The sequence below is a fragment of the Haliotis cracherodii genome, unplaced genomic scaffold, assembly GCF_022045235.1.
Source record: "Haliotis cracherodii isolate W230 unplaced genomic scaffold, xgHalCrac1.p SCAF_18, whole genome shotgun sequence".
Classification (NCBI taxonomy): domain Eukaryota; kingdom Metazoa; phylum Mollusca; class Gastropoda; order Lepetellida; family Haliotidae; genus Haliotis; species Haliotis cracherodii.
Genome location: NW_027266273.1, coordinates 2,132,387 through 2,156,263, shown reverse-complemented (window position 1 = coordinate 2,156,263; position 23,877 = coordinate 2,132,387). Strand labels below are relative to the sequence as shown.

General features: G+C 39.7%; 1 protein-coding gene across 1 annotated transcript; it reads left to right on the top strand.

Annotated features, from left to right (window-relative positions):
• The first annotated feature begins 7,642 nt into the window (after nucleotides 1-7,642).
• On the top strand, nucleotides 7,643-23,398 carry LOC139466107 (acyl-CoA (8-3)-desaturase-like). Its single transcript, XM_071248125.1, has 11 exons — nucleotides 7,643-7,950; nucleotides 10,619-10,714; nucleotides 11,893-12,090; nucleotides 12,442-12,543; nucleotides 14,880-15,005; nucleotides 15,477-15,537; nucleotides 15,920-15,996; nucleotides 16,820-16,917; nucleotides 19,336-19,512; nucleotides 20,770-20,895; nucleotides 21,521-23,398. The coding sequence occupies exons 1-11, from the start codon at nucleotides 7,762-7,764 to the stop codon at nucleotides 21,567-21,569; spliced, it is 1,299 nt and encodes a 432-aa protein (XP_071104226.1). The 5' UTR covers nucleotides 7,643-7,761; the 3' UTR covers nucleotides 21,570-23,398.
• The last annotated feature ends 479 nt before the right edge of the window (nucleotides 23,399-23,877 follow it).

Below are 23,877 nucleotides of genomic sequence, written 5' to 3'. Positions count from 1 at the left end.
GGCTTCAGGAAATATAAATGTTATGATCGGTCGTCAAAAGAAAGATCGGCTTGAAAAATGACTGCCAGAATTCTACCATGCACGTGAGTAGGGTCATTCTTGATTTTGACTCTTTCAGTCAAAGGGGTTCAAATCTATCTGAGCTATCAGTATTGTTGGTTTGAATTATGCACAGTAACACTGAGTTCTGTACTCTTGCATTGTTGTTGCATGTGTGATCAGATTGGGATTGCGTCGTTGGCATCGTGATGAAAGCCTGAGGGTTAGTGGCATTCACAAACTGGTGGAACTCAGCGAGAGGAAGCCATATGCTCAATGTGTCTCAGATTCTGATTTGACGACTAATAGAAATCGTCTGCATACAGCTATGTTGCATGCTCAGCGACCACACCGTTGTAACACCGTTAGCAAATCGACACATTCTAGCCAGACGTGTTTAGGGTGTAGAAATTGGCTAGATCGCGGTCTCATGTATTGTTTCAGATGAGTTCTGATTCACTCTTGACTTCTGGATAGGCGTGGAGGTGTCTCGAGGCGTCCTGACAAACGTCATGCGAACGTAAATGTATGGCACAATGACAGATTTTGGGTCGGGTCTGTAATGACATAGGACGGGATCATTATGGCTCATTATGACTGTCAGCGTACATGTACGCCAACCCCCATGGGGTTTTATGATCCCGCACGATGGACTCATAAAATCCCATGTACCCCGAGTGATCCTTCTACAACGGAATTATCTTACCATATATGTTTTAATATGACTTTGTAAAAGAATTCAAACAAATTTAAAATTGATAAGAACACCTTTTTGATTGAGCTGAGGTTAGCTTGCTCTGTCACGTGACTTTCCTTGAGTCAGAAAGTGCATCTTTTTGCTTTGAAGGGGGTATGTGGTATTTATTCTGCCTCTCAGAAATGGCAGGGTATGGCATTTGATATGTGTGTGCATGCGTGTTGACATACATAGTAAACTTCGGTTATAACAAACCGCCAATATTAGTTCGTTATAACTGTAGTTCGTTATAATCATATATACAGCAAATGAACGGGATGTTGGTTTGGTTGGTTGGTTTGTTGTTTAACGCTGCAATCAGCAATAATGCAGCTGTATGACAACGGTCTGTAAATAATCGAGTCTGGACCAGACAATCCAGTGATTAATATCATGATAATCGATCCACACAATTGGGATCGATGACATACATCAACCAAGTCAGCGAGCCTGACCACCCGATCCTTTTAGTCGCCTGGCAAATGAAGGGACAAAAAAAAGAAAAAAAGGTTTGTTATATACATGTAAATATATACAGTACCTACATCTATGACGTTTAGTGTGTTTTGCTCAACTTTGCTAATCCTGAACAAACATATTTCTAATATATAGGGACCATCTTGAGAGAATTGACAATAAAAAAGACTTCAATTTAATAGCATATATTGAGTGAGTGAGTGAGTTGGGTTTAACGAAGCTTTTAACAGTATTCCAGTTATATCACAGCGTGTCAGCTTAATGTGGGAGGAAAGCCGGAAGTGATGCAGGTCTCAGACGTTTACCACTTCGGTGAAACCCACGAGCACGGGTATGGTGCTGACAAACCTAGAAACATAATTGGGGCGAACCGGGATTCGAACCCACAATAATAGGTTTCAGGTGTGCCCAAGGGACGCAACTCTGCACAGTGAATCGCGGCGCCTTGACGACTGGGCCACCCGTGCCCCCAGCAGATATCGAGACATTGTGAAGGATAAGGTATACTAGTGATCTGGATCCATCAAGTCATAAGATGAAGCATGTGCAACTGAATTATATTTAAATACATTTTTGAAATGTGAGAATCCAGATGTAGCAGGACTGGGTCCAACGCGCACAGACCACAGACGCCACTGGGTTCTTCAACAGACGCCAATATGTACTCCCAGATAGCATGAACGTTAATAAAATACACGCTGAAGAATCAGGGCTACAATATAACATGTATGAAATACTATACATGTATTATAAACACAGATATACATAATTCAGACTAATAAGATACGATAGAGTACGTAGCATTGTTGTAAATGCACTAGCTAGAATGTATTTTTATACTGGTGCATTTCAAAAGTATTTTTGTCTTGATATATAACGAAATGCATTCACTAGATAGACTACATACACAGTTGATAAATTACACATTAACGATACATAAACGACATGTAAACCTACCAGGTGTGTGGGCCTGGGTTGATATCACACGTAGGAACGATGCCGCCAAGTTTCTACACAGTGGTACAAAACTCGTCTTCAGAGGAAATCACTACATATATACAGTACATGCAGACATGCCAATAAGAACAGATATAGAACTAATACCTTCTATCATATACACAAGTATACATGTACCTGAACATAATAGAGCAATACTATAAAATGCCTCATGCATTCATGCTTATCTTCATTCATTCATCACATGCATGCTGAGTGTGGCGTTCACAGCACCAAACAAACAAACAAACAAAACATCTTCAGATTATACATAATGTGATCAAACAAATGTATGTTCCCTGATCAATTGCTATCAGTCTATAACGGAAAGATATTGCACACAAGTATCACAGACATATTTATGATTCTACTTCATGCTGTGGATACCATCATGAGGATCCTACAAATTACTTTTTTATAACCACTGCATTCTTTTTAATAATATAGGGGGAACGGGTGGCTCAGTCGTCTAAGGCGCCGCGACTTGCTGTGCAGAGTTGCGTCCCTTGGGCACGCAAGAAACGTATGATTGTGGGTTTGAATCCCGGTTCGCCTCGATTATGTTTCTAGGTTTGTCAGCACCATACCCGTGCTCGTGGGTTTCTTCTGAAGTGGTAAACGTCTGAGACTTGCATCACTTTGGGCTTTCCTCCCACATTAAGCTGACAGGCTGTGATATAACTGGAATAATGTTAAAAGCAGTGTTAAACCCAACTCACTCACTTAATAATATATACTACAATATATGAGGATGTGACTTGAATTCAGAATTGTATTGAAATGCCAAAAGATATACAAATATTAACCTTGCTATTATACAATCTGTCCACTTGTTTATTGTAAGATCTGAAAGATTTAAAATATAAATATGTTTTCTTTTTCAATAACATCAATCGAATAGTTGTTTGTATGTGTGATAGCCTGGTATATATATGTAAGGTTGTGCAAGCGTATATGTGTATGTGCATTGATGCCTTAGTTTGTTTATGTACTGATATATGTATGTGTGTATTTGTGTGTGACTTGCATATTTGCATCATACTAATATTTGCAACAGTAGGTACAGTTAATCTAAATGTATTATTTTAAGTAAGTTTACTTTTGTTAATTGTTAAATGTCCGTGTGGGGAGGTGTTCAAATTGGCTTTGCCTGTTCACCAACCTCATTCCTTTTTGGAAATGAATATAGTTTTAATCAACCAGGGGGCACGGGTGGCCCAGTCGTCTAAAGCGCCGCGATTCTCTGTGCAGAGTTGCGTCCCTTGGACACGCAAGAAACCTATGATTGTGGGTTCGAATCCCGGTTCACCCCGATTATGTTTCTAGGTTTGTCAGCACCATACCCGTATCGTGGGTTTCACCGAAGTGGTAAAACGTCTTGAGACCTTCATCACTTCGGGCTTTCCTCCCACATTAAGCTGACACGCTGTCATATAACTGGAATACTGTTAAAAGCGGCGTTAAACCCAACTCACTCACTCACTTTAATCAAACAGATAGAATTACATGATAGGCAACAATCATAAAACTTTGGCATACAAAGTGTCCTATATTCCAGCCTAAATAGGCTGAAAAGACCCTGATGGTGTATGTGGACGTGAACAAGTCACAATGTTCAGTGGCACGTGAGTTACGATTATATGGCTTCCATTGTGCAGGGCAAGCTTTCTTTCAAAGTAACCGAAGGGAATTTCCCCCACCCTAATCGCCCGAGTGATTCCAAAGTGTGTATCGGCGTCGTGGATAGGTGTATGTGCTACGGAGAGTTTATCAAGGCTGTTGTTCACTGTATTTACGGAGATAATACACCGACCCACGGTTCACAATCAGTCTAACAAGCCTATCATGAATATATCGGCCTGTTCGTGTTTAAAAGATCACATTTAGATATTGCAGCAAGGAAAACGCGACAGTGACGCATTTGTAGTTTCACATAAATATTAATGTACGTTTAGAGGAGTTGATGCCCTCTATATTACATGGTGTATGATAGGTAGCGTGTATCAGCATGTCTATGAATTGATATTCTGGCATATTTCTGACCAAAACGTATTTTGTAGCAGAAAATAATTGGGAAACTGGGCGGAACCATCTGATGACATATTGTATGCGCATTGCTTAAATTGATAACATGTTGATTTGGTTGTTAAAGGAAAATTAATAATGGTGTACATATAGTGTATCTGATTTTGGGGAGGACTTCCCCGTGAAATTACAAATGGCCCAACCGCCAACATTAAAATATAAATTCTACCATGAATTTGGAAAATACTCGATTTTGATTGGTCAATCATAGGTATCAGATCACAATATCCCCTCATATTTTCCTCATTTATAGAGAGCTGAAACGTTTTTATCTCACATTTCAAATTCAAGATATGGAATGAAGGTTAACATTTTCGCACTATTCACTAAACAGTACAGAAATGTTGGTCATTTTAAAACAGAACAATGAAAATAGCAGTATAATGAAGCATTGTGCAGAAGCCTGCTTCGGTACACTATCAGAGCTTGCAGACCACTACGAGACGAAGTCCTGTCAATGCAGCATCTGTTGCCCAGTCAATGCAGCATCTGTTGCCCAGTCAAGGCAGCATCTGTAGCCCTGTCAAGGCGGTGGTAACGTCACTGGACAGCGTTACGTGGACTTAGGCTCTACCCTGTTGTACTGCCATTTTAGCAACACAACAGGACAGACCTTGTTTCAACAAGATAACACAAGACTGCATACAACATCTTGCCTTGACCATCACAAACACCAGATTTGTCACCCATAGAACACTTGTGGGATCCCCTTGGCCGTAAAGCAGAGCACGGCCAGGTCGCCCTTATAACAAGGATCAGTTAGCACAGGCCCTCTAAGACGAATGGCGTTGAATCCCATTTCTTGTGATAAGCCGTAATACATCTACTTCTCGTCGTTGAGTTGAGACGTGCTGATTTTAGTCATAGTGGTTGATCGAATACTGAACACCTACCCATCCTCCAAACGGTGGACACAACACCTTCATTTTTGATCTCATGAATGGCATTAGTTGTAATGATGTTGATATATAAGTAATGTCTTTTGACAATACAAGAATATTCATTGACATTGTTTGTTCCTTGTTCCTAAAAATAGTACCAATGTTGATTGGTAAAGCTTCCTTTGTAAGTCACTGTCTATCATGCTCCTGTCTCGATGTCACTGATTATGACTTTGCGCACGATCGAAATACTCTGTATTGATGAGGATGGCCAAATTGCGATCGAGACTTTTTATTGAGGATGCGATTTTCTTTTCAAGAGAATGGAGGCTGAGTTTTTCATTATTTACACAAAATGAAAAAACCCACACAAAGCAAAAAACAACAACAACAACAACAACAACAAAATAAACGTAAATGAGTTATCAACTAAAACATCAAAGGGTCCAAAGCATGGTATAAAGTATGTACAGTCACTGCCGTTTGATATATCCATATCGCGCTATCGGGGATATCTCGAGGTATCTTCATCTGACTGAGGAGGCTGGACTCATCACATGAAGCTGTCAACGACATTCATATCGTCACGTGATTTATCATCAGACTATCCACGTTGCCCTTGACATCGTATGTTGTTCGAATGCTGGCCTTGTTACACGAACATTGGTATTGTTTACCAACAATTAAGTCGTGATTATTTTTTTTGGGTATTTGCAGAGGATATGGTTCTTAAAGAACACCTAATAACAAACAGCAACTTTTCATGTCTACGCCGATATAACTTGTCAGAAATAATGTTCAAAGCGTTTAACCCAAACTCACACACTCACTGTAACACGTATGGAATAATGGTTGAGCAGTGTTGTTGTGTCCTTAGTCATGCCATTAGGATTCGCTTGTGCGGGATTCGAATCCAAGATTAGCTGATTCCGGTCTTGTCAGCATCCTTCATGTGTTCACACCCGTGAAGGGGCGGTCGGGTAGCCTAGTGGTTAAAGCGTTCGCTCGTCACAACGAAGACCCGTGTTCGATTCCCGACATGGGTACAATGTGTGAAGCCCTTTTCTGGTGTCCCCCGCCGTGATATTGCTGGAATATTACTAAAAGTGGAGTAAAACACTACTCACTCACTCACTCATGCCCGTGAAGATCCAGGTTAGAATTTGTCTTCACCAACCCCATGCTTGTCATAAGAGGCGACTAACGGGATCGGGTGATCAGGCTCGCTGATTTGGTTGATGCATTTCACCGTATCCCAATTGCGTGGATCGATGATCATGATATCAATCAGTGGAATGTCTGGCGCACACAGCAAACAAACAAACAAACAAACAAGCAAACAAACAAACAAACGCGCGCGCACGCACGCACGCACGCACACACACACACACACACACGTAAGATCGTTGCTCATACCAACCACCATGCATTTGCTTGACCCAGACACGATTATGTACAGGCTTCAATTATACAAGAATAGTTCTAACTACGCTGTTGTACAACGATAAACCACTCACGTACTATACCCGTGAAACCCGGGTTACAATTGGCCTTGAGATAGAGTGGTCAGGCTCGCTGATTTGGTGGATGCATGTCACGTTGATCCTGTCGAACCTGCAGACCCGTGCGTTTGAAGTAGTCGCTATCGTTTTATATTCTGCGATATCACGCCTTCAAGTCGTACATTTGCATACATCATGAGTGACAAACATTATCCGTACGTATATATACATGTATATGAATACATATGTATTGCACATTACCAACACATAGATATTCGTGGGTACAATTCACGCCTTATTTCGTAGTATAGTGCCGTAGATAATATCTATCTGTCCTCAACTGCTACAGAATATTTTATAATTTCGATTCTGAATAAAAATAAAATGAATCATTGATATGTTACAAATATAGATTAGAATGGCGCCTAGCTGGCAAATATTCCAGTTATCCATGCACGCGTCAGTAATTATAACGCTTTCATATTAGGATGCTTATGGAAAACAAATATTTGAAATAACATCTGTCAACACGGACAATACCAGATATATAGTAGTAAACATATGTTTTATGACTTAGCTAGGCCTACGCGCTTTCTCCCGTCTTTTGTTAAACCTACGTACGTGGGTATTAATTAAATAATTAATAAGTTACTCGATCGATCGTTATGTCCTTACATTTTCAGTAAGCTGTAATAACATGCTAACTAGAAGATTGATACATTAACATACGTTTAGACAAAAAGAGAATAGAATTTGTACCCTATCCTAGTGTTGAACCCTATATGTATAGTATGGCGAGATTTGAGGTAACTGACAATGAAACCGAACTGGAACCACACAGAAATGCTTCCATCTTATTGGCTGACGAGGATGATCTGAGGGTCATTTGAGGTCATGCGTAGGTGAAGGTCATACATAGCGCGATTTCTTTTTCAACCGGTGCGATCGAAAGACATGGTCAATATGAATTAAGTTTCCATTCGGTTGGATTTATTTATTTATTCCCAGTTTCATATCAAGAGACTGTCAGCTTCTCGTATGCAACATGTGCCGCGAAGAGACGAGGAAAGAGAAAGTGTTGCCATATTATTCTTTGGATGACATTCGCAAACATGCTTCTCGCGAAGATCGGTGGATTGTGATTGACGATTTAGTTTACGATGTTACTTCGTGGGGTAAAATGCACCCGGGTGGTGAAAAACTCATCAGCAACCATGCAGGGGAGGATGCCACGGTGAGTTGATGTGTGTGTTTTGTGTTACATTCAGAAACCTTGCCGGTACACACAAAATATAAAGCTGCTAAGCCGGTATGAGGCTCTTGAGGGGTGGGCGTGACGCATTTGTATATGTTAATATAGTATTATAAATTTAAGAGTATAAGAACATTACGTAGCTTGTTGTTTCTTCTTTTCCCTTTCCTTGTTATTCAGCATTAACTAAAGATTCTTCATATTGAATCAATATGTCTTTATGTGACCACCCTTTGTGGCCCACATTTTGTCTCTAGTGTATATGATATTATATTATCATGTATGTAGATCTATAATGTTTCATTGAAGAAAATAATACTTTGTCTTTATTTGATACAGGTAAAAATAATTTTATTTCAAAGAAAAATAAACCAGTGAATGATGGTTAGATTTCTACTTCTCTCACTAGATATCTACAGATAAAAAATGTGGTGTCTGAATTCCAAATCTCCACTTCATCATACAAATGAGAGATTTTGTGTAATGGTCCAGTCATCATAAGTCTTAATTAAGTCTCTTACTTGAATGTATTGTGCCATTCTATGCAATCCAATATATGTCTTTGACGGAATACTGTATTAATCATAAAACTCTGGGAACAATAAAAACATTTAAAAAGAAAAGAAAAAGTCTTTTACTTGAGAAAAAGGTTATTGAACTGAGGCAAGATTTATATTTTCATATATATTTAAAAAAAATATTATTTCATTAACTGTGGTAGATCTGATCACATGTATTCAACTTTCCAGTTGGAGGACCAAGACAATTAAAAAATTAAACATTAAAATAGTTGTATATGACCACAATGGTTGAATCAACATGATCAATCTATTTCACTGTGTTCATTCTTGTTGTCATAAATATTCAGGTCACAAGAGATCTGTCCAATTACTTCCTTGTAAAGACAAACTTACCGACTGTCGTACATTTAATTAAAATAAATCCGTACGCATATTTACCTCAGAGGCAAAGTGGAGTATTTGCATTCAAAACACAAACTGATCTTGGGTAAATAAGCCACCTGGATCTCAGTTTGATTACACAGTATAAAGTATAGCCCTTTGTAGTCTATATCAAACCTGTGGAAAGTGTTGTGTTCAGCCTGTCAATTTGTGGGATATTTTATTTTCTGGAGCAGTATATCCAGCCACATTAACTTGTGGTGAAGTGATACCATTTCCATTTTAACTACCGTAGTATTTATGAAGTTTTGTCACTTTCATTGATCATTTATGGTCAGACTCGGAAGTTTGTTTCCTTGTGGTGAACAGAACAGCAAGATGTGATTTCGAACCAACTGACATGACGATATGTTAGTCTCAATGTAAGGGTTTGCACATGTTTCAAGAGTCTATGAAATTAAATTTTGACTTGGAAATGGAATGTGTTCGTTCAAAACGGGTTGAGGGGGGTAGCCTTGTGGTTAAAGCCAACGCCCTTGTTACGCCAAAGACCCGGGTTCGATTCCCGACATGGGTACAATGTCTGAAGCCCCTTTCTGGTGTCCCCCGCCATGATATTGTTGGAATATTGCTAAAATCAGAGAATCCCAAACTCATACCTTCAAAAAGCCTTGAATTTTGCCAACCAAACCCCATCTCAAATATATGATCTTAAAAACATGGTCTAGTGGACAGAGCGTTTGCCCGGTAAGCGGAAAGTAGGGGTTTGTCCCTGTCTGTGTCATATAGACGCTGAAAAATGGTACTTGGTGTTACCTTGTCTGGTTGTTGGCATAAAGGGGATAAAACAGACTGGATGGCTCAGTCCATACACTCTGTCTGACAGGGGTATTCATGTTAAAACTTGTACATGGTATCTCAGTGGGCTAACAGTAACACTATAAAGCAGAGATTAGTCTGGACTCGTACAACCTTTAACCACATCTGGAATCAACCTAGGGCCGGTGGGGTGGCCTAGTGGTTAAAGCATTTGCTTGTCACACCGAAGACCCAGGTTCGATTCCCCACATGGGTACAATGTGTGAAGCTCATTTCTGGTGTCCCCCGCCATGATATTGCTGGAATATTGTTAAAAGCGACGTTAAACCACACTCACTCACATCGCCGTCCCCCCTCTAAACATAAGAGAAATTATATGTTTTGAGAAATATCTGTTTCTATCTGTTAAAGTCTATGAATCTATAACATATTGAACTGACATGGGAACCTCTTTTAACCCGAGACCCCCACAGGTAAAACAAAGGTAAATTGACCTTAGTGAGATTGCAGCACAAGTAACTACAGTCAACTACGCTTATAACAAACTGACCGATATAACAAACTTATTTTTTAGTCCTCACCATTTGTTTGTTATAACCGTGGTTTACTATACAGGCAGAAATAAAGGAAATAAATCCATAAGTTAACATCTTTGCAAGATTATATTAAAAGATGGCACTAATTTCCTGCATTAATTTAATCTTAGTCATCAAGCAGGCTACTGCCAACTGGAAGCTTCCAGTACATTTTTAAACTACACTTTATAAAACTTCTAGGCAATGCCTTGGAAATTGTTAGAGGTTTTTCTACTTGAAAGTCTGAAAATTCATTTTATGTTATGTCAGAAAACATGTGTCAAGCAAGATTGGAAAGAACCTGAAAATCGACATATTTTAAGCAAAATATAATTTTTTTCTTCATTATTTTAGGACGCATGGGTTGCATTCCATAATGACAGAAAAGCTGTGAGCAAGTACCTGCGTCCTCTGCTGGTTGGGAAAGTGAGAGAAGAGGAAAGAAAAGTGGTAAGACCCTGAGAAAGTATATAAGTAAACATTGTCCAATAATGCCAATATTGACATACCATATTTGCCATTAATACCATATTGAAGCAGGGCACTTAGTACATTTAAGACAGCACTATGAACTTATTTTTCATCACTGACATAGCTCAACAGGTTCAGTAGGAATAAAAAAACAGCTCAATAAATTTAGATTTTATTCTGGATTTGTCTGATACTTAAATAATTCTACCAGACTCTGATTAATGCAAAATGTATCAGATTACATTTCCAAGAAAAAAAAGCGAAGATGTTTTAGATGATGCTCTATCTGATTGACCTCCTGGATTGACCTGGGTGAATATGAGATCTTATAGATGTACCGAGGACAGTGGTTCAGTTCAAATGATCCATCATATACACTACACACTAAGGCTGGGACAAGTCCAAATTTACTACCCGGGTACCCACCCCCCCTACTACCCGACACTACCCGGGTACCCACCCCCCTACTACCCGACACTACCCAGGTACCCACCCCCCTACTACTCGACACTACCCAGGTACCCACCCCCCTACGACCCGACACTACCCAGGTACCCACCCCCCAACTACCCAGGTACCCACCCCCCTACTACCCGGGTACCCACCCCCCTACTACCCGACACTACCCGGTTACCGACCCCCCTAGTACCCGACACTACCCGGGTACCCACCCCCCTACTACCCGACACCACCCGGGTACCCACCCCCCTACTACCTGACACTACCCGGGTACCCACTGTACGTCTCAAGATAGGTACAAAATGTCCGATTGTGAAGTTGTTTACCATCGCCCTGGCAAAACGTATTAAGTTACAAGTATCAAACAATCTGGCCATGCATACACTGAAGTTGACTAAAGTTATATCTTTATACAACCATATGAAAAGTCAGAAAGAATGGGTGCATGGTCAGAAAGCATTAGCGACCTGTAGTGTAAGCACTGAGCTGTACTGTATAGAGTATTTGTCATTAAACAATATATCAAGTGACTAACCACAGGTCCGGGTAGTCCTGTGGGTACCTGGGTCCTACTCAGTACCCACCTGACCCGGGCACCCGAGTTACATGTCCCAGCCCCAACTCCAGCTGTAGTTTATATTTATAATATTTAAAAAAACAACCCAATTTAATTATGTTAATAACTGTTCCTATGTCAGAGTGAGCTGATCCATGACTTCCGGGACTTGCGTCAGAAGGTGGAGGACATGGGTCTGTTCAAGGCCAGCGTGGTCTTCTTCACATGGACGGTGGGTCAGGTGATTGCCCTGGAAGCCTTGGCCTGGCTTATCTTCTGGCAGTTCGGGACGTCCTGGGTTCCGTATCTTGTAGCCACCCTGCTCCTGACGACTGCACAGGTAGGGAGTATAACTTATTCTTTGGTATATGTAGTTATTGTTCGTTGTTAAAAGCCACACCCAGCTATATTCTGTAAATAATTGAGTCTGGACCCATATTCCTGTGAGTGACATCGTGAACATTGGTCTATGCAATTGGGATACGATGACATGTGTCAACTAAGACAGGGAGCTTGACCACCCACATGTTCACGGGTCTTGTATCAAAAGACAAGCATGGGATACTGGGGACCTATTATTTTTGTAAAGTATTTAACGAAGTAAGCGTGCACTTCAAACTTTTCTGATAGTTTTGTTGTAAAATTTTTAAACTGGATGATTATTTAAAAACAATGTTTGTGTTTGTTACAGGCCCAAGCAGGATGGTCTCAACATGATTTTGGCCACTTGTCTGTTTTCAACTCATCCAGGTGGAACCACATCCTTCATGTATTTATCATCAATTTTCTGAAAGTAAGTGACACAACTAGGTGTGTTAACATTGTAGGGTTGAGTGTTCCTGTCCGGATGGGTATCTCAGGACCTGGAATAGGCTACCCTGCTGCAGCTGGTTGATGTTCATGCCATCCACCACTGGTTTGCTCATTGTCTGGAAGTAGTAGTAATATAGATATGTACCAACCCAGGGGTAGACTCCATGCTTCAAGTCCAACCAGTCTACAACATTCTTTACTTTATACTACTAAAAAGTGGTACTTTCTTGCAAGGCATGTCAGTTATCTCAGAAGAGTTGCATACCTTAGCTGTAACAGGATCTGCTTATTATTTGTCTGAAGTTCAGTTGCTCCAGATAGATGTCATATCAGTGTATTGTATGGATGAAAACCAATCAAATATGGATGGATTGCAAATAACAACCGAATCAAATACGCAGGCAAACAATACTACATATTCTCATTCCACTTAATTAGTGGGAAATACTACATGTTGTGTCTGGGCGGTCGGGTAGCCTAGTGGTTAAAGTGTTCGCTCGTCACGCCGCAGACCTGACATGGGTACAATGTGTGAAGCCAATTTCTGGTGTTCCCCGCTGTGATATAGCTGAAATATTGCTAAAAGCAGCGTAAAACCATACTCACTCACTCACTCATTTTTTGTCAGCAGTAAATGAATTTCATCCCAATCCTGCATTGAGAAATGCCAATAATCATGCACTCTAATTCTCACATCTTGTATTTGTTTGGCACCGAAATCCAGATGTATAACACAAGGTCTTCTAATGATGGCAGTGCAGGTGTGCTGATGAATGTTTTCAAACCAAACAGGCCTACAAATACATATCATTTTTCAATGTGAAGTTTACATGATATACAGCTTTTCCAAGGGGCGAGGGAACAGTCTTATGACCGCAAAACTGATGATAAGTTTATGAACGACACAATTTGACGTTCATATGTTTTTCACAAGACTGTAAACAATGATGTAAACAATGATGGACTACTTCCACATTCCCGGGGAAACCCTTGGAAATTCCCAAGCATGAATAAATACAGAAACATTCTTGCTGATCATTTAGATCCTTTAATTTTGATCTTAGCATTTTAGCATACATTGAGAAAAATCAGTATTTTACTGCAGGATTGTTCCCGAATTGCCTCGCTAATACCCATCATAGGGAACAAAACGAAGAAATGCACATCCAAACTGTTGTAGTATCGACTCGACCTGTATCTCGACTGACAGTGAAAGTCAACAGCAATCTATGAATTTACCTCAGTATCTACTAACACATCTTTACAATCACTTTTCAATGATCGGCCAATTGATCAGTGATGGCTAACACTTGTAATCACTATGAACAACTTCAAAATCTCTCCCATCACGTTTATCATGTGAGACATTTTGCCGTACAGTATTTAATGTAAATGTGTTTCAAGAATGTATGGTACTTATTGGTTTAAAAAAATATGTAATAGTCAGTTCTGATAATGACCACTGCTGTACTCCTATGAGTGTAAAAAGTGACGTTTCGGTATAGATCCTTATATCTCATTCAGTCCTGCCTGACAACGGTATAAGGATCTATACTGAAACGTCGCTTTTTTACAGTATTAAAGAAGTTGTTATCCAAATAATTGTGTCTACCTTAAAACAATGCCTTGGAGAGCAGGAAATACAATTTAAAAGGTAAATCTTCATGTCTAGTGATGTTTTATATTAAATTTCATATTTTTATCGACCAAGTTTGTTATACCTGCTCGTTCACCTGAATTGGCTGAAGGGATACAATATGTGTTTTTAAAAGTACAAAACACAGGATGAATATTTTGTTTACACTAAGAGTCATAAACAACTACTATTCTAATCTTTTTTCAAACTCAGAAATGTGCATCGTAGATTGTGTTAGGTGGGCAGAGCATGTGCTATTGTGTTGGTCATCTAACTCCCACAACTCTAACTCGGTTAAACCGCTGATCGTCTATAACGCGCATAAGGTTTTTGGACCCCAAAGGTACCGGTAACATTGTAGAAAGGGATCAGTGTATGTAAGTGAAATACCTATAGCTGTTGTTGTTAGGGGGGGCACGGGTGGCCCAGTCGTCTAAGGTGCCGCGATTCGCTGTGCAGAGTTGCGTCCCTTGAACGCCAGAAACCTATGATTGTGGGTTCGAATCCTGGTTCGCCCCGATTATGTTTCTAGGTTTGTCAGCACCATACCCTTGCTGGTGGGTTTCACCGAAGTGGTAAACGTCTGAGACCTGCATCACTTTGGGCTTTCCTCCCACATTAAGCTGACACGCCGTGATATAACTGGAATACTGTTAAACTCACTCACTCACTGTTGTCAGGGTGCGTCATCCGACTGGTGGAACTACCGCCACTTCCAGCATCATGCCAAGCCGAATGTGGTGCGGAAAGATCCAGATATACGATTGGATTATATTCTCTTGGTTGGCGATAAATTGCCAGTAGAGGTAAGAGTGTTATGCATTATCACAGAATATACTGTAACATGTAGGAATCTGTGTCACGTGTAACTTGAGTTTTCCTTGAGAGATTATAAGGGGGTAGAAATCAGACCCCAGAAGCATACTATTCATACTATTCTACTACCCACAAAACCCTTTAAATTGTTTTTTGTTATTTATTATGTCATTCCCAGTTGGGATTCCAGGTTAGAATAGCATCCTATGCTTTTCGTGAGAGGAGACCAAATGGATTGGGTGGCCAGGCTTGATTATTTGGTTGATTGTCTGTTGTCGTACCCAGATGATGTTGATCATTGCTCGTCACAATATTATTCACTGGATTGTCTGGTCCAGACTTGATTAATTATAGGGCTCCGTCAATTTGCCAAGTGTGGCGTAAAACAAACAAACAAACAAACAAGCAAACAAACAATATCATGTCGTTTGTATACCAGGTGACATCCCTGTTTATTTCAGTGGGGCAAGAGGAAGAAGGGAGCCATGCCTTATCATCATCAGCATCAATACTTCTATTTCAGTAAGTGAACTAGTTACTCGAGGCTCGTGTCTTACCAACTCCAGCCAATGTATTTGCAAAGTGGATCAAAGGGATGTTAGACAATGCCTATGTCCTTGGAGAGTACATCAGTAATAGGCCTTCTTAGAGTATATTGAAGCTGGGAATTCTGTATTTACAAACCGCCTCACTCATCCTGCCTCATATAGGAGGTTTATGATTCTTAAAACTCAGTGAGAAAATTTTACAATATCTACAGGGGTCATTTATTTAGGCAGTGTTTTAGCTGTGTTCTGGTAGCTGTGATAAAGCTGAAATCTTGTTGCCTGTGTCACTGAACTACATTCTGTGACAGCCCTGTGCAGTTTTATAACCAATTCCTTGAATTTTCTCCTGTTTTTAGTCATGCCACCATTGCTGCTGCCTCTGTACTTCAACTTTGAGATTCCCTATTTCCTCATCTCCAGAGGGAAGTGGGCGGTGAGATACTGTTGTATTCTACAAATTAGGAGATGCACATAGTGTGTTTTCAGAACTAAGGGCGGAGAGTATTTTGATGGCCCAAAGCATTATCCAGGTTTCAAATGTTAAAGTTCAGTAAAACCTGAAAATATTGTTATGTTTCTGTAGCACTCTCTTTGTGTACAGAGTTGTGAGAGAGGCCACAAAATTTACATTGTTGCAAGGTGTTTTTTCTAAAACAAAATTCAGGCTCCATACAAAAAAATATCTGGTTTTGTAGCTGAAGCTGAAAAAATCTCAATACAATATCCCGCCCCCCCCCCCCCCTCCAAAATACCAAATGGCCGGTCCCTAAGGCACAGTATCTTCTTGCAAGGTTGCATCCCCTTGCTTTGTGGGATCTTAACCAATTTCACCCTGATTTTTATCCTTGGTTTGTCTGCACCATCCCTTAATTGGGGTTTCTCCAAAATAGTGGCACATTTGGCTCTTCAAACATAAAGGTGAGGTGAGATGGAATGGGGTTTAAAACATCGTACTAGGTTATTGCGACGTGTGTGTATCACTCAGACACAGTATACTGACTCTGAGCCGACCAGTCCTTTTAATTTCTTTGACATGACACACTCTGGGCAGACACCCTACCGCTAGACCACAGAGGTGGTATCCCATATAAAGAGGACATGCTGTGATATAATTAAAATTGCCAGTCAAAGCAGCTTTAAACCCATCTCACTATTTAAGATACTGCTTGTCTTAAAAATAAACTTACATATTAATCTGACTTTGTTTTCAATTAAGAAATTCCTGTTTGATTCCTGGTGTCCTATTTGTTTGACAGGAGCTGTTCTGGATGGGAACGTTCTTCCTCAGATGGCACATCATCTTTTCCCCCTTTATTAGTGTGGGGGGGATATTTGCCCTTTTTTTCTTTGTCAGGTGAGTTCAATAAATGTTTTCAAGGTCAAGGCATGAAAGACATCTTCCTTAGGCAAGAGAGTTAACTGACCATAAAAGTCCAGTTTCCACCCTTGCCGAACCAGGCTGGAATTGTGGAGTTATATTTTGGCTTGACCAACGAGAAATTCGGTTCATAAATGTGGTCGACTGGGGATTATTGTGGGTTAATAGATATACATGTATTAAAGAACGTAGTGGGTGGGTTAGTTTTAGGGGAGTTGAATGGCTGACGTGGTACCTTTCTTTGTAGTCCTTGTTGTAGAAGCTCACGCCCTCGCGGGCGTAGTGGCTGGGAAGACGTGACGATGCCAGCCTTCTTGCATGCTGGGCTAGGTGGAAGCAATGATTGGGAGAGCCGAGATGTAAGGTTCATTGTTTGTGTCCGTTTTCCTGGTCACATGGTCCGCGTGTTGGCTTTATAAGCCTACCCTGGGTAGGGAATCGTCAATCGTCACTCACCAGTATCTTGTAAGGTACAGTCGGCTCCCGCACCCTGAATCAGGACCATTTATTATTTATTATAGGGCTTTCGTTGGGATATTAGATGAGGAGGTATGGGTGGGGGAAAAATAGAGTAGTTATTGAATAGGTTTGTTTTATAGACGTTTTATTTTCGGGAGTTTAGATAGCGGGATGGTAAAAAAGAACAAGTTTAAGTAAGAAGGTTGAGTTTGTTTATGTAGGTAGGGAAGGGGGAAAATAACATAGGTTATATTTAAGTGGAGAAGGATTTTTCCCCTGTTTTTTTGTTGTTGTTAAATGAACTGTAAATCTAACTTCGCTCTTTGTGCTTTATCTATAATTAGAATTGGTAACCCGGTCAGGAGCCCCCAAAAGAGAATACTGCCCAGGGAGACGAGAACACAACGCAAACACCGCAGTAAAACATCAGACCTTTTGTTAACTATTTTTATAGTTCTACTGTCACTGTGCGCCTTTTACAGGCTTTATAGGGCGCCTATTACAATAAACAACATGGCTGTTCGTGTTGATTGCAGGATTTGTAGAGCATGTGTACCTTCAAATGGGCGTCGGCAGATGTTTTCCAAATCTTTTCATGTCTTTAATCAATGTGCTCGAGTGATTTGATGTAAGACACATTTTATTACAAAAGAATTTTGATTATCGATCAGATTGTCTTGACTGACGCCGCCATTTTGTTTGAATCAAATGCAAGTGATATGAGATGTGGAATCTTGTTGGTCAATGGGAGGGACATAGAAGGGGCATTACCCGTAATTGCCACTAGTGGTGCTATGATCAAACCATGAAATTTCAGCCTAGTTCGGGAAGGGTGGAGACTGGACTTTTACAGTCAGTTGACTCCCTTGCCTAAGGAAGATGAAACATGATGAAGGCCGTCTACAAGTGAAATTTTGAGAAAGATTAAAAATCTGCCTGAAAGTCATGGAAAAGAGTTCAGGTGAGAGAGCATTTTGTCACTTTTTGAGTGAGTCAGTGAGTTGGGTTTAGCCTCACTTTGAACAGTTTCCCAGTTGTATCATGGCATGTCAGCTCAATGTCGGAGGAAAGCCCCAAGTGGTGCCTGTCTCAGACGTTTACCATTTTGGTGGAACCCACAAGCATGGGTATTGTGCTGACAAACCTAATTGTGGTGAACCAGGATTCAAACCCACAATCACAGATTTCTGGCAAGCTCAAAAGACGTATCTCAGCACAGCCTTAGATGACTGGGCCACCAGTGCCCCACTTTTAGACTTTGAAGCTTACAATTATCAAATCCAGTAGTGGAACTTAAACATTGTGATAAAGTCTGTTTTAAGACGTTTCAACTTGAGCATGTCCTTTCAGCCAGGCTGATAGTTTTGTAAATGTATTTAACAGTGAAGTCATTTGGGGAAATTTTATCTGAGTTGAGGTCTCTCTTTTTCTCTCTTTGTGTATTTTAGTAATAAGGCTTTAATAAAAGAATTGGTTCTTGGGCAATGACTTTTGAAAATATAGTGTGGGTGGGCGGTGTTTTTTTTGTGTGGCTTGTTCAAACTAGTATGTAACCAAATAAACAGTTGTGTACCATCAACCTGGGAAAGGGCCTCCCAACATAAACAAGCATACAAACTCCTATTTCTGCCACGACCAAAACACAAGATGATCAGAAAAGCAGTATAGCGGTGCACGGGTAAAGGGGAGTAACTACATGCTATATTGGATCGCATTGTTTTTGAGTATTTTTGAAAATGGAAACAAAACATGCGGCGGACTTAATGATGATTGGGCGGTGCCTGAGAACCAAGACAATTATTTTATTTTGCCTGACTGTTTACGTTTATAAACGTACACTTGTCAGCTTAAAGAACAAGTTCCAATTTCAAAATGTTCAGACATTTATAATTTGTCAATTTTAGCAATGATCTTCACTATGTTTTTTTTGTAAAGGTTTTTTGAGAGCCACTGGTTTGTGTGGACGACCCAGATGAACCACATCCCTATGGAGGTGGACAAGGACCACAGCCTCGACTGGGTTACCATGCAACTACAGGCAACATGCAATGTGGACCAATCAGCTTTCAATGACTGGTTCAGCGGCCATCTTAATTTTCAGATAGAACATCAGTGAGTCTTATTTGTTGGATGCAGTCATGCTTGTTGTAAGGTAACAATGCAATACTGAAATGACTGCATTGATAATTGCCCATGCTATCTACCACAGGTTTTTCTGAACAAGAACAGATTACCATATTTTCTTGAGTATAGTGCATCTCCCCAAAACACAGCTGTGTAGAAGGGGGTGTGCATAATACACATCTTAATGAGTTTTGATGGTTTTTTTCCCCAACGCATAGACATTACTGTGAGCATATAACACCGGAAATACCATTTCAACAAATCCATACTGAAGTACGCAAATTAATCATGTAATTACACTGTCTGGTTATAAAAAGTGTCCATTATAGATCTGGACTTATGTTTGTAACTTATTTCATTAATTTCATTCAAAATTCCTTTTAATTAATTTTGGCGAAATTGTGCGTGAAGCGATCGGAAAAGTAATCACTTTAATATCACTGAGTATGTCAGAAAACAACACTCACTTAGCATGCAACCTAGCACACCAACAGCCCCCTAAAAACAACCATTTATGTGTCCACTTTCTTGTCTGTCCCTACTTTGGACATCTGCAACAAAATAGGGACCCCCACTGCCAAAATAAACAACAAACCTTATAACAGTATATATACAGTTTTACATCCCACATATTCAAGGCCACAACTTCTCACAAGGCCTCATGTATCAGCTCTCAGCCGCTAAACGAGTCTCTTCACGGTAATGAATGCTGGGAATTGGTCAAGGGTATATGGAGTGGTGAAACCAGTAGAAAGGATATTTAAAGTCATTTTATGTGCGTTTCAGTGACTTTGGCTAAACAAATAAAAAGCTGGGTTGTATAATCGGAACTGAAAATCCACATTTCAAAGAAGCCTCCCTGACTGATATATGCTTCTGTTATGAACTGATTGTTTTACCTGCACCTGAGACCCAAGAAGATAGGTCGGGTAGAGTAGGTCTTCAGCAACCCATGCTTGCCGTAAAAAGCGACTATGCTTGTCGTAAGAGGCGACTGATGGGGATTGGGTTGTCAGGCTCACTGACTTGGTTGCTGCATGTCGTCTATCCCAATTGCGTGGATAGATGCTCATGATGTCAATCACTGGATTGTCAGACTCAATCTTCACTGTCCTTGCAGTAAGTGCCCCCATGTTGACTTCTTATATGCTCAAGTCTGTATTGGTTCAAGTGAGTTGTGTTCTTCATCAGCATTGGGCACGAAAAGAAGAGATGCGTCTTGCAATGGAATTCTTTGTGTTTCAGTTTATTCCCGACGATGCCTCGCCACAACTACCACAAAGTGGCACCACTCTGTAAATCTCTCTGTGAAAAACATGGCCTCAAGTACGAATCTAAACCGCTTTTCAAGGCATTTTCAGACATCATAGGGTAAGCAGCTGGACCTTAGACCTTAGAAAACATTTTCCTCCTGAACCATAGCTAATTGATATTACATCAGTTGAGAAAACGTCCAAATACTAAAACATAGTCTTAGGGTTTAAAAATTAAAAGAATTGGTTCTCAGGCAATGATTTTTGAAAATATAGTGTGGGTGGGTGGTGTCCTTTTTGGGGGGGTTGTTCAAACTACTGTAGTATGTAACCAAATAAACAATTGTGTACAATCAACCTGGGAAAAGGCCTCCCAACATAAATGTATTCCTTGATGAGTAAAATACTGGAATACAGTATTTGACTACCATTGGACTTAAGGATATTTAAGGATATTTTTTTTTTTCTACATCAAAATAAAAAGGAAACGTGCAGCGAACTTCATGATGATGCAGGCGGTGCCTGAGAAGCAAGACTATTTTTTTTTTAGCCTTACTGTCTGTTTGTCTGTTATAGTGCCCCAATGATCAACTACTGGTTTGCATACAGTTATTTACAAGCCACTGTGAATACAGTTGAAATATTACTGACTGAACTGTAAAATATCATTCACTCACTCAAAAAATATGATCTGTATGATTTAACTTGGTGAAAAGTTTTATGAATGCTTCTTCTACTTTCAGATCACTGAAAAGGTCAGGCAAGCTGTGGTATGAAGCATACCATATGTAACTTCAGGGTTGTAGGTGTGTATTGTGTAGTGGACCTGGAGGTGTCACCACTGCCCATCATTCAAAGATGAAACTTGATGGCTCTCATTTTGTTAACAATCACTGATCCTTGTTGAAATGTGAGGATGTATTTTCTTACATAAGGTACAATGGTTTATCACGTTATATCTTAAAAACAAGAAAGATATGACTTAGATTTGGTAATTATGAATAAGGAACTTGTTTTTATTTTAATTTTTGTTTTGAACAGTTGACAATACATAATTGATGATCGATTCTTAATCATCACAGTTTTGACAAATCTGTAAGCTCAGGGTATAACATCATGCTTTGATATTAATGAAAGGTGTTCAAGTACAACCGTACATGCCTTCATTGCGTGGCTACTTTAGATGCAAAGGTGTCTGGAAATACTGTCTGGGGGAGGTAATTCAAACTGCCTGGGGCTTATTTTGACACAATGGAGCGTGAGGTAGACTACAGTTTTGCATGTTGAGATAAAAATTGACAACTGACAGTTGACTCACTGGCCCGACCAAACACCATCACCCACCCACATCTTCTTTTGAAATTCCTTGAATGTTGTGATTTATTCAGAGATGTCAACAGAATATGTTATTTTAAACAATATACATATTTACATAAATATAGTGTTTATCATTTCAAACCCTTTCCATGAATTAATCAAATGCATTTACCCTGAATAGGTCTTACACCAAACTATTCAAAATGTTGATTACCAATGTCTGAGAGCAAAGGCTATTTTCTAGTCATATATGGAACCAATGTCATCATCATCATCATCATAGTCGTCGACGTAGGTAATCATGAAACACCAAATCTTTCTGTTATGGTCGAAATGTGTACTTACAGCTAAAGTGTAATGTTGGTCATTTGTGCTTCTGTTTTATTATGTACTATTTAACAATTTGTTTGTGTGGCTTCATGATGTAAATTATGGTATGTGGAATATTTTATTATCTCAAGGGATTTGTATTGCACTTTACATGTCTGCAACAATTTTATATATCAACATATCAATATTTCAAACCTTTCGTGTTTTTTTCTTCTAAAATTTGAAAAAAAACTAAGTAGCAGTTTAATCAAACATATCAAATGAATCTGTTTAGTTAACCTATGTCCTGAAAAGAAATTAAAGTAGTTTTGTCTCAGTGAAGTGGGTGCACATTTTACAAATTGTTGTTTGATTCCCGGGGTTTGGGAGCCACTTTGAATTGTGCACATCAGTCGTTGTAATTGCCAATAAAGAAATAATGTTCAAATTTCCCATGTTACATGAAGCTGACTTATCCATAATGAACACTAATGTTTTCTGTTTGAATTAAAGAACCAAAGAACCGTGTTGGTGGTATTCTTGGTGGGAATGTATTTTAAATTCTGAGAATTTTGTAGCCAAGATTTTTTTCTGCAGCCATAGATTGTGTAGGTTAATTCTCCATCTGTTTTTAATTTAGTGTATTGACAGGGTAAACAATGCCAGTCAGACAGTTACTTTGACACTGGCACGGCTGAAATTGCAAGTTTTCCTTTTTGGCTTGGCAGTGAGTAACCCCAATGTTGATGGGTAAGCCTCGAAGCCGACAAGAAATTTGAAATAATATTTTCAATATTGGGCAACTGAGATATCTCTTTACAACTTTCCTCAAGTTTTGCTTGTTCAGTAAACATTTTTCTCAAAATAGCAGACTTTGCCTGTTCGACAAGATTTCTTAAATGAATGAGGTGTACCTCCTACCTGTTTCTTGAATGAATGAGGTGTACCTCCTACCTGTTTCTTGAATGAATGAGGTGTACCTCCTACCTGTTTCTTGAATGAATGAGGTGTACCTCCTACCTGTTTCTTTAATGAATGAGGTGTACCTCCTACCTGTTTCTTGAATGAATGAGGTGTACCTCCTACCTGTTTCATGAATGAATGAGGTGTACCTCCTACCTGTTTCTTGAATGAATGAGGTGTACCCCCTACCTGTTTCTTAAATGAATGAGGTGTACCTCCTACCTGTTTCTTGAATGAATGAGGTGTACCTCCTACCTGTTTCATGAATGAATGAGGTGTACCTCCTACCTGTTTCATGAATGAATGAGGTGTACCTCCTACCTGTTTCTTGAATGAATGAGGTGTACCTCCTACCTGTTTCATGAATGAATGAGGTGTACCTCCTACCTGTTTCATGAATGAATGAGTTGTACCTCCTACCTGTTTCTTGAATGAATGAGGTTTACCTCCTACCTGTTTCATGAATGAATGAGGTGTACCTCCTACCTGTTTCATGAATGAATGAGTTGTA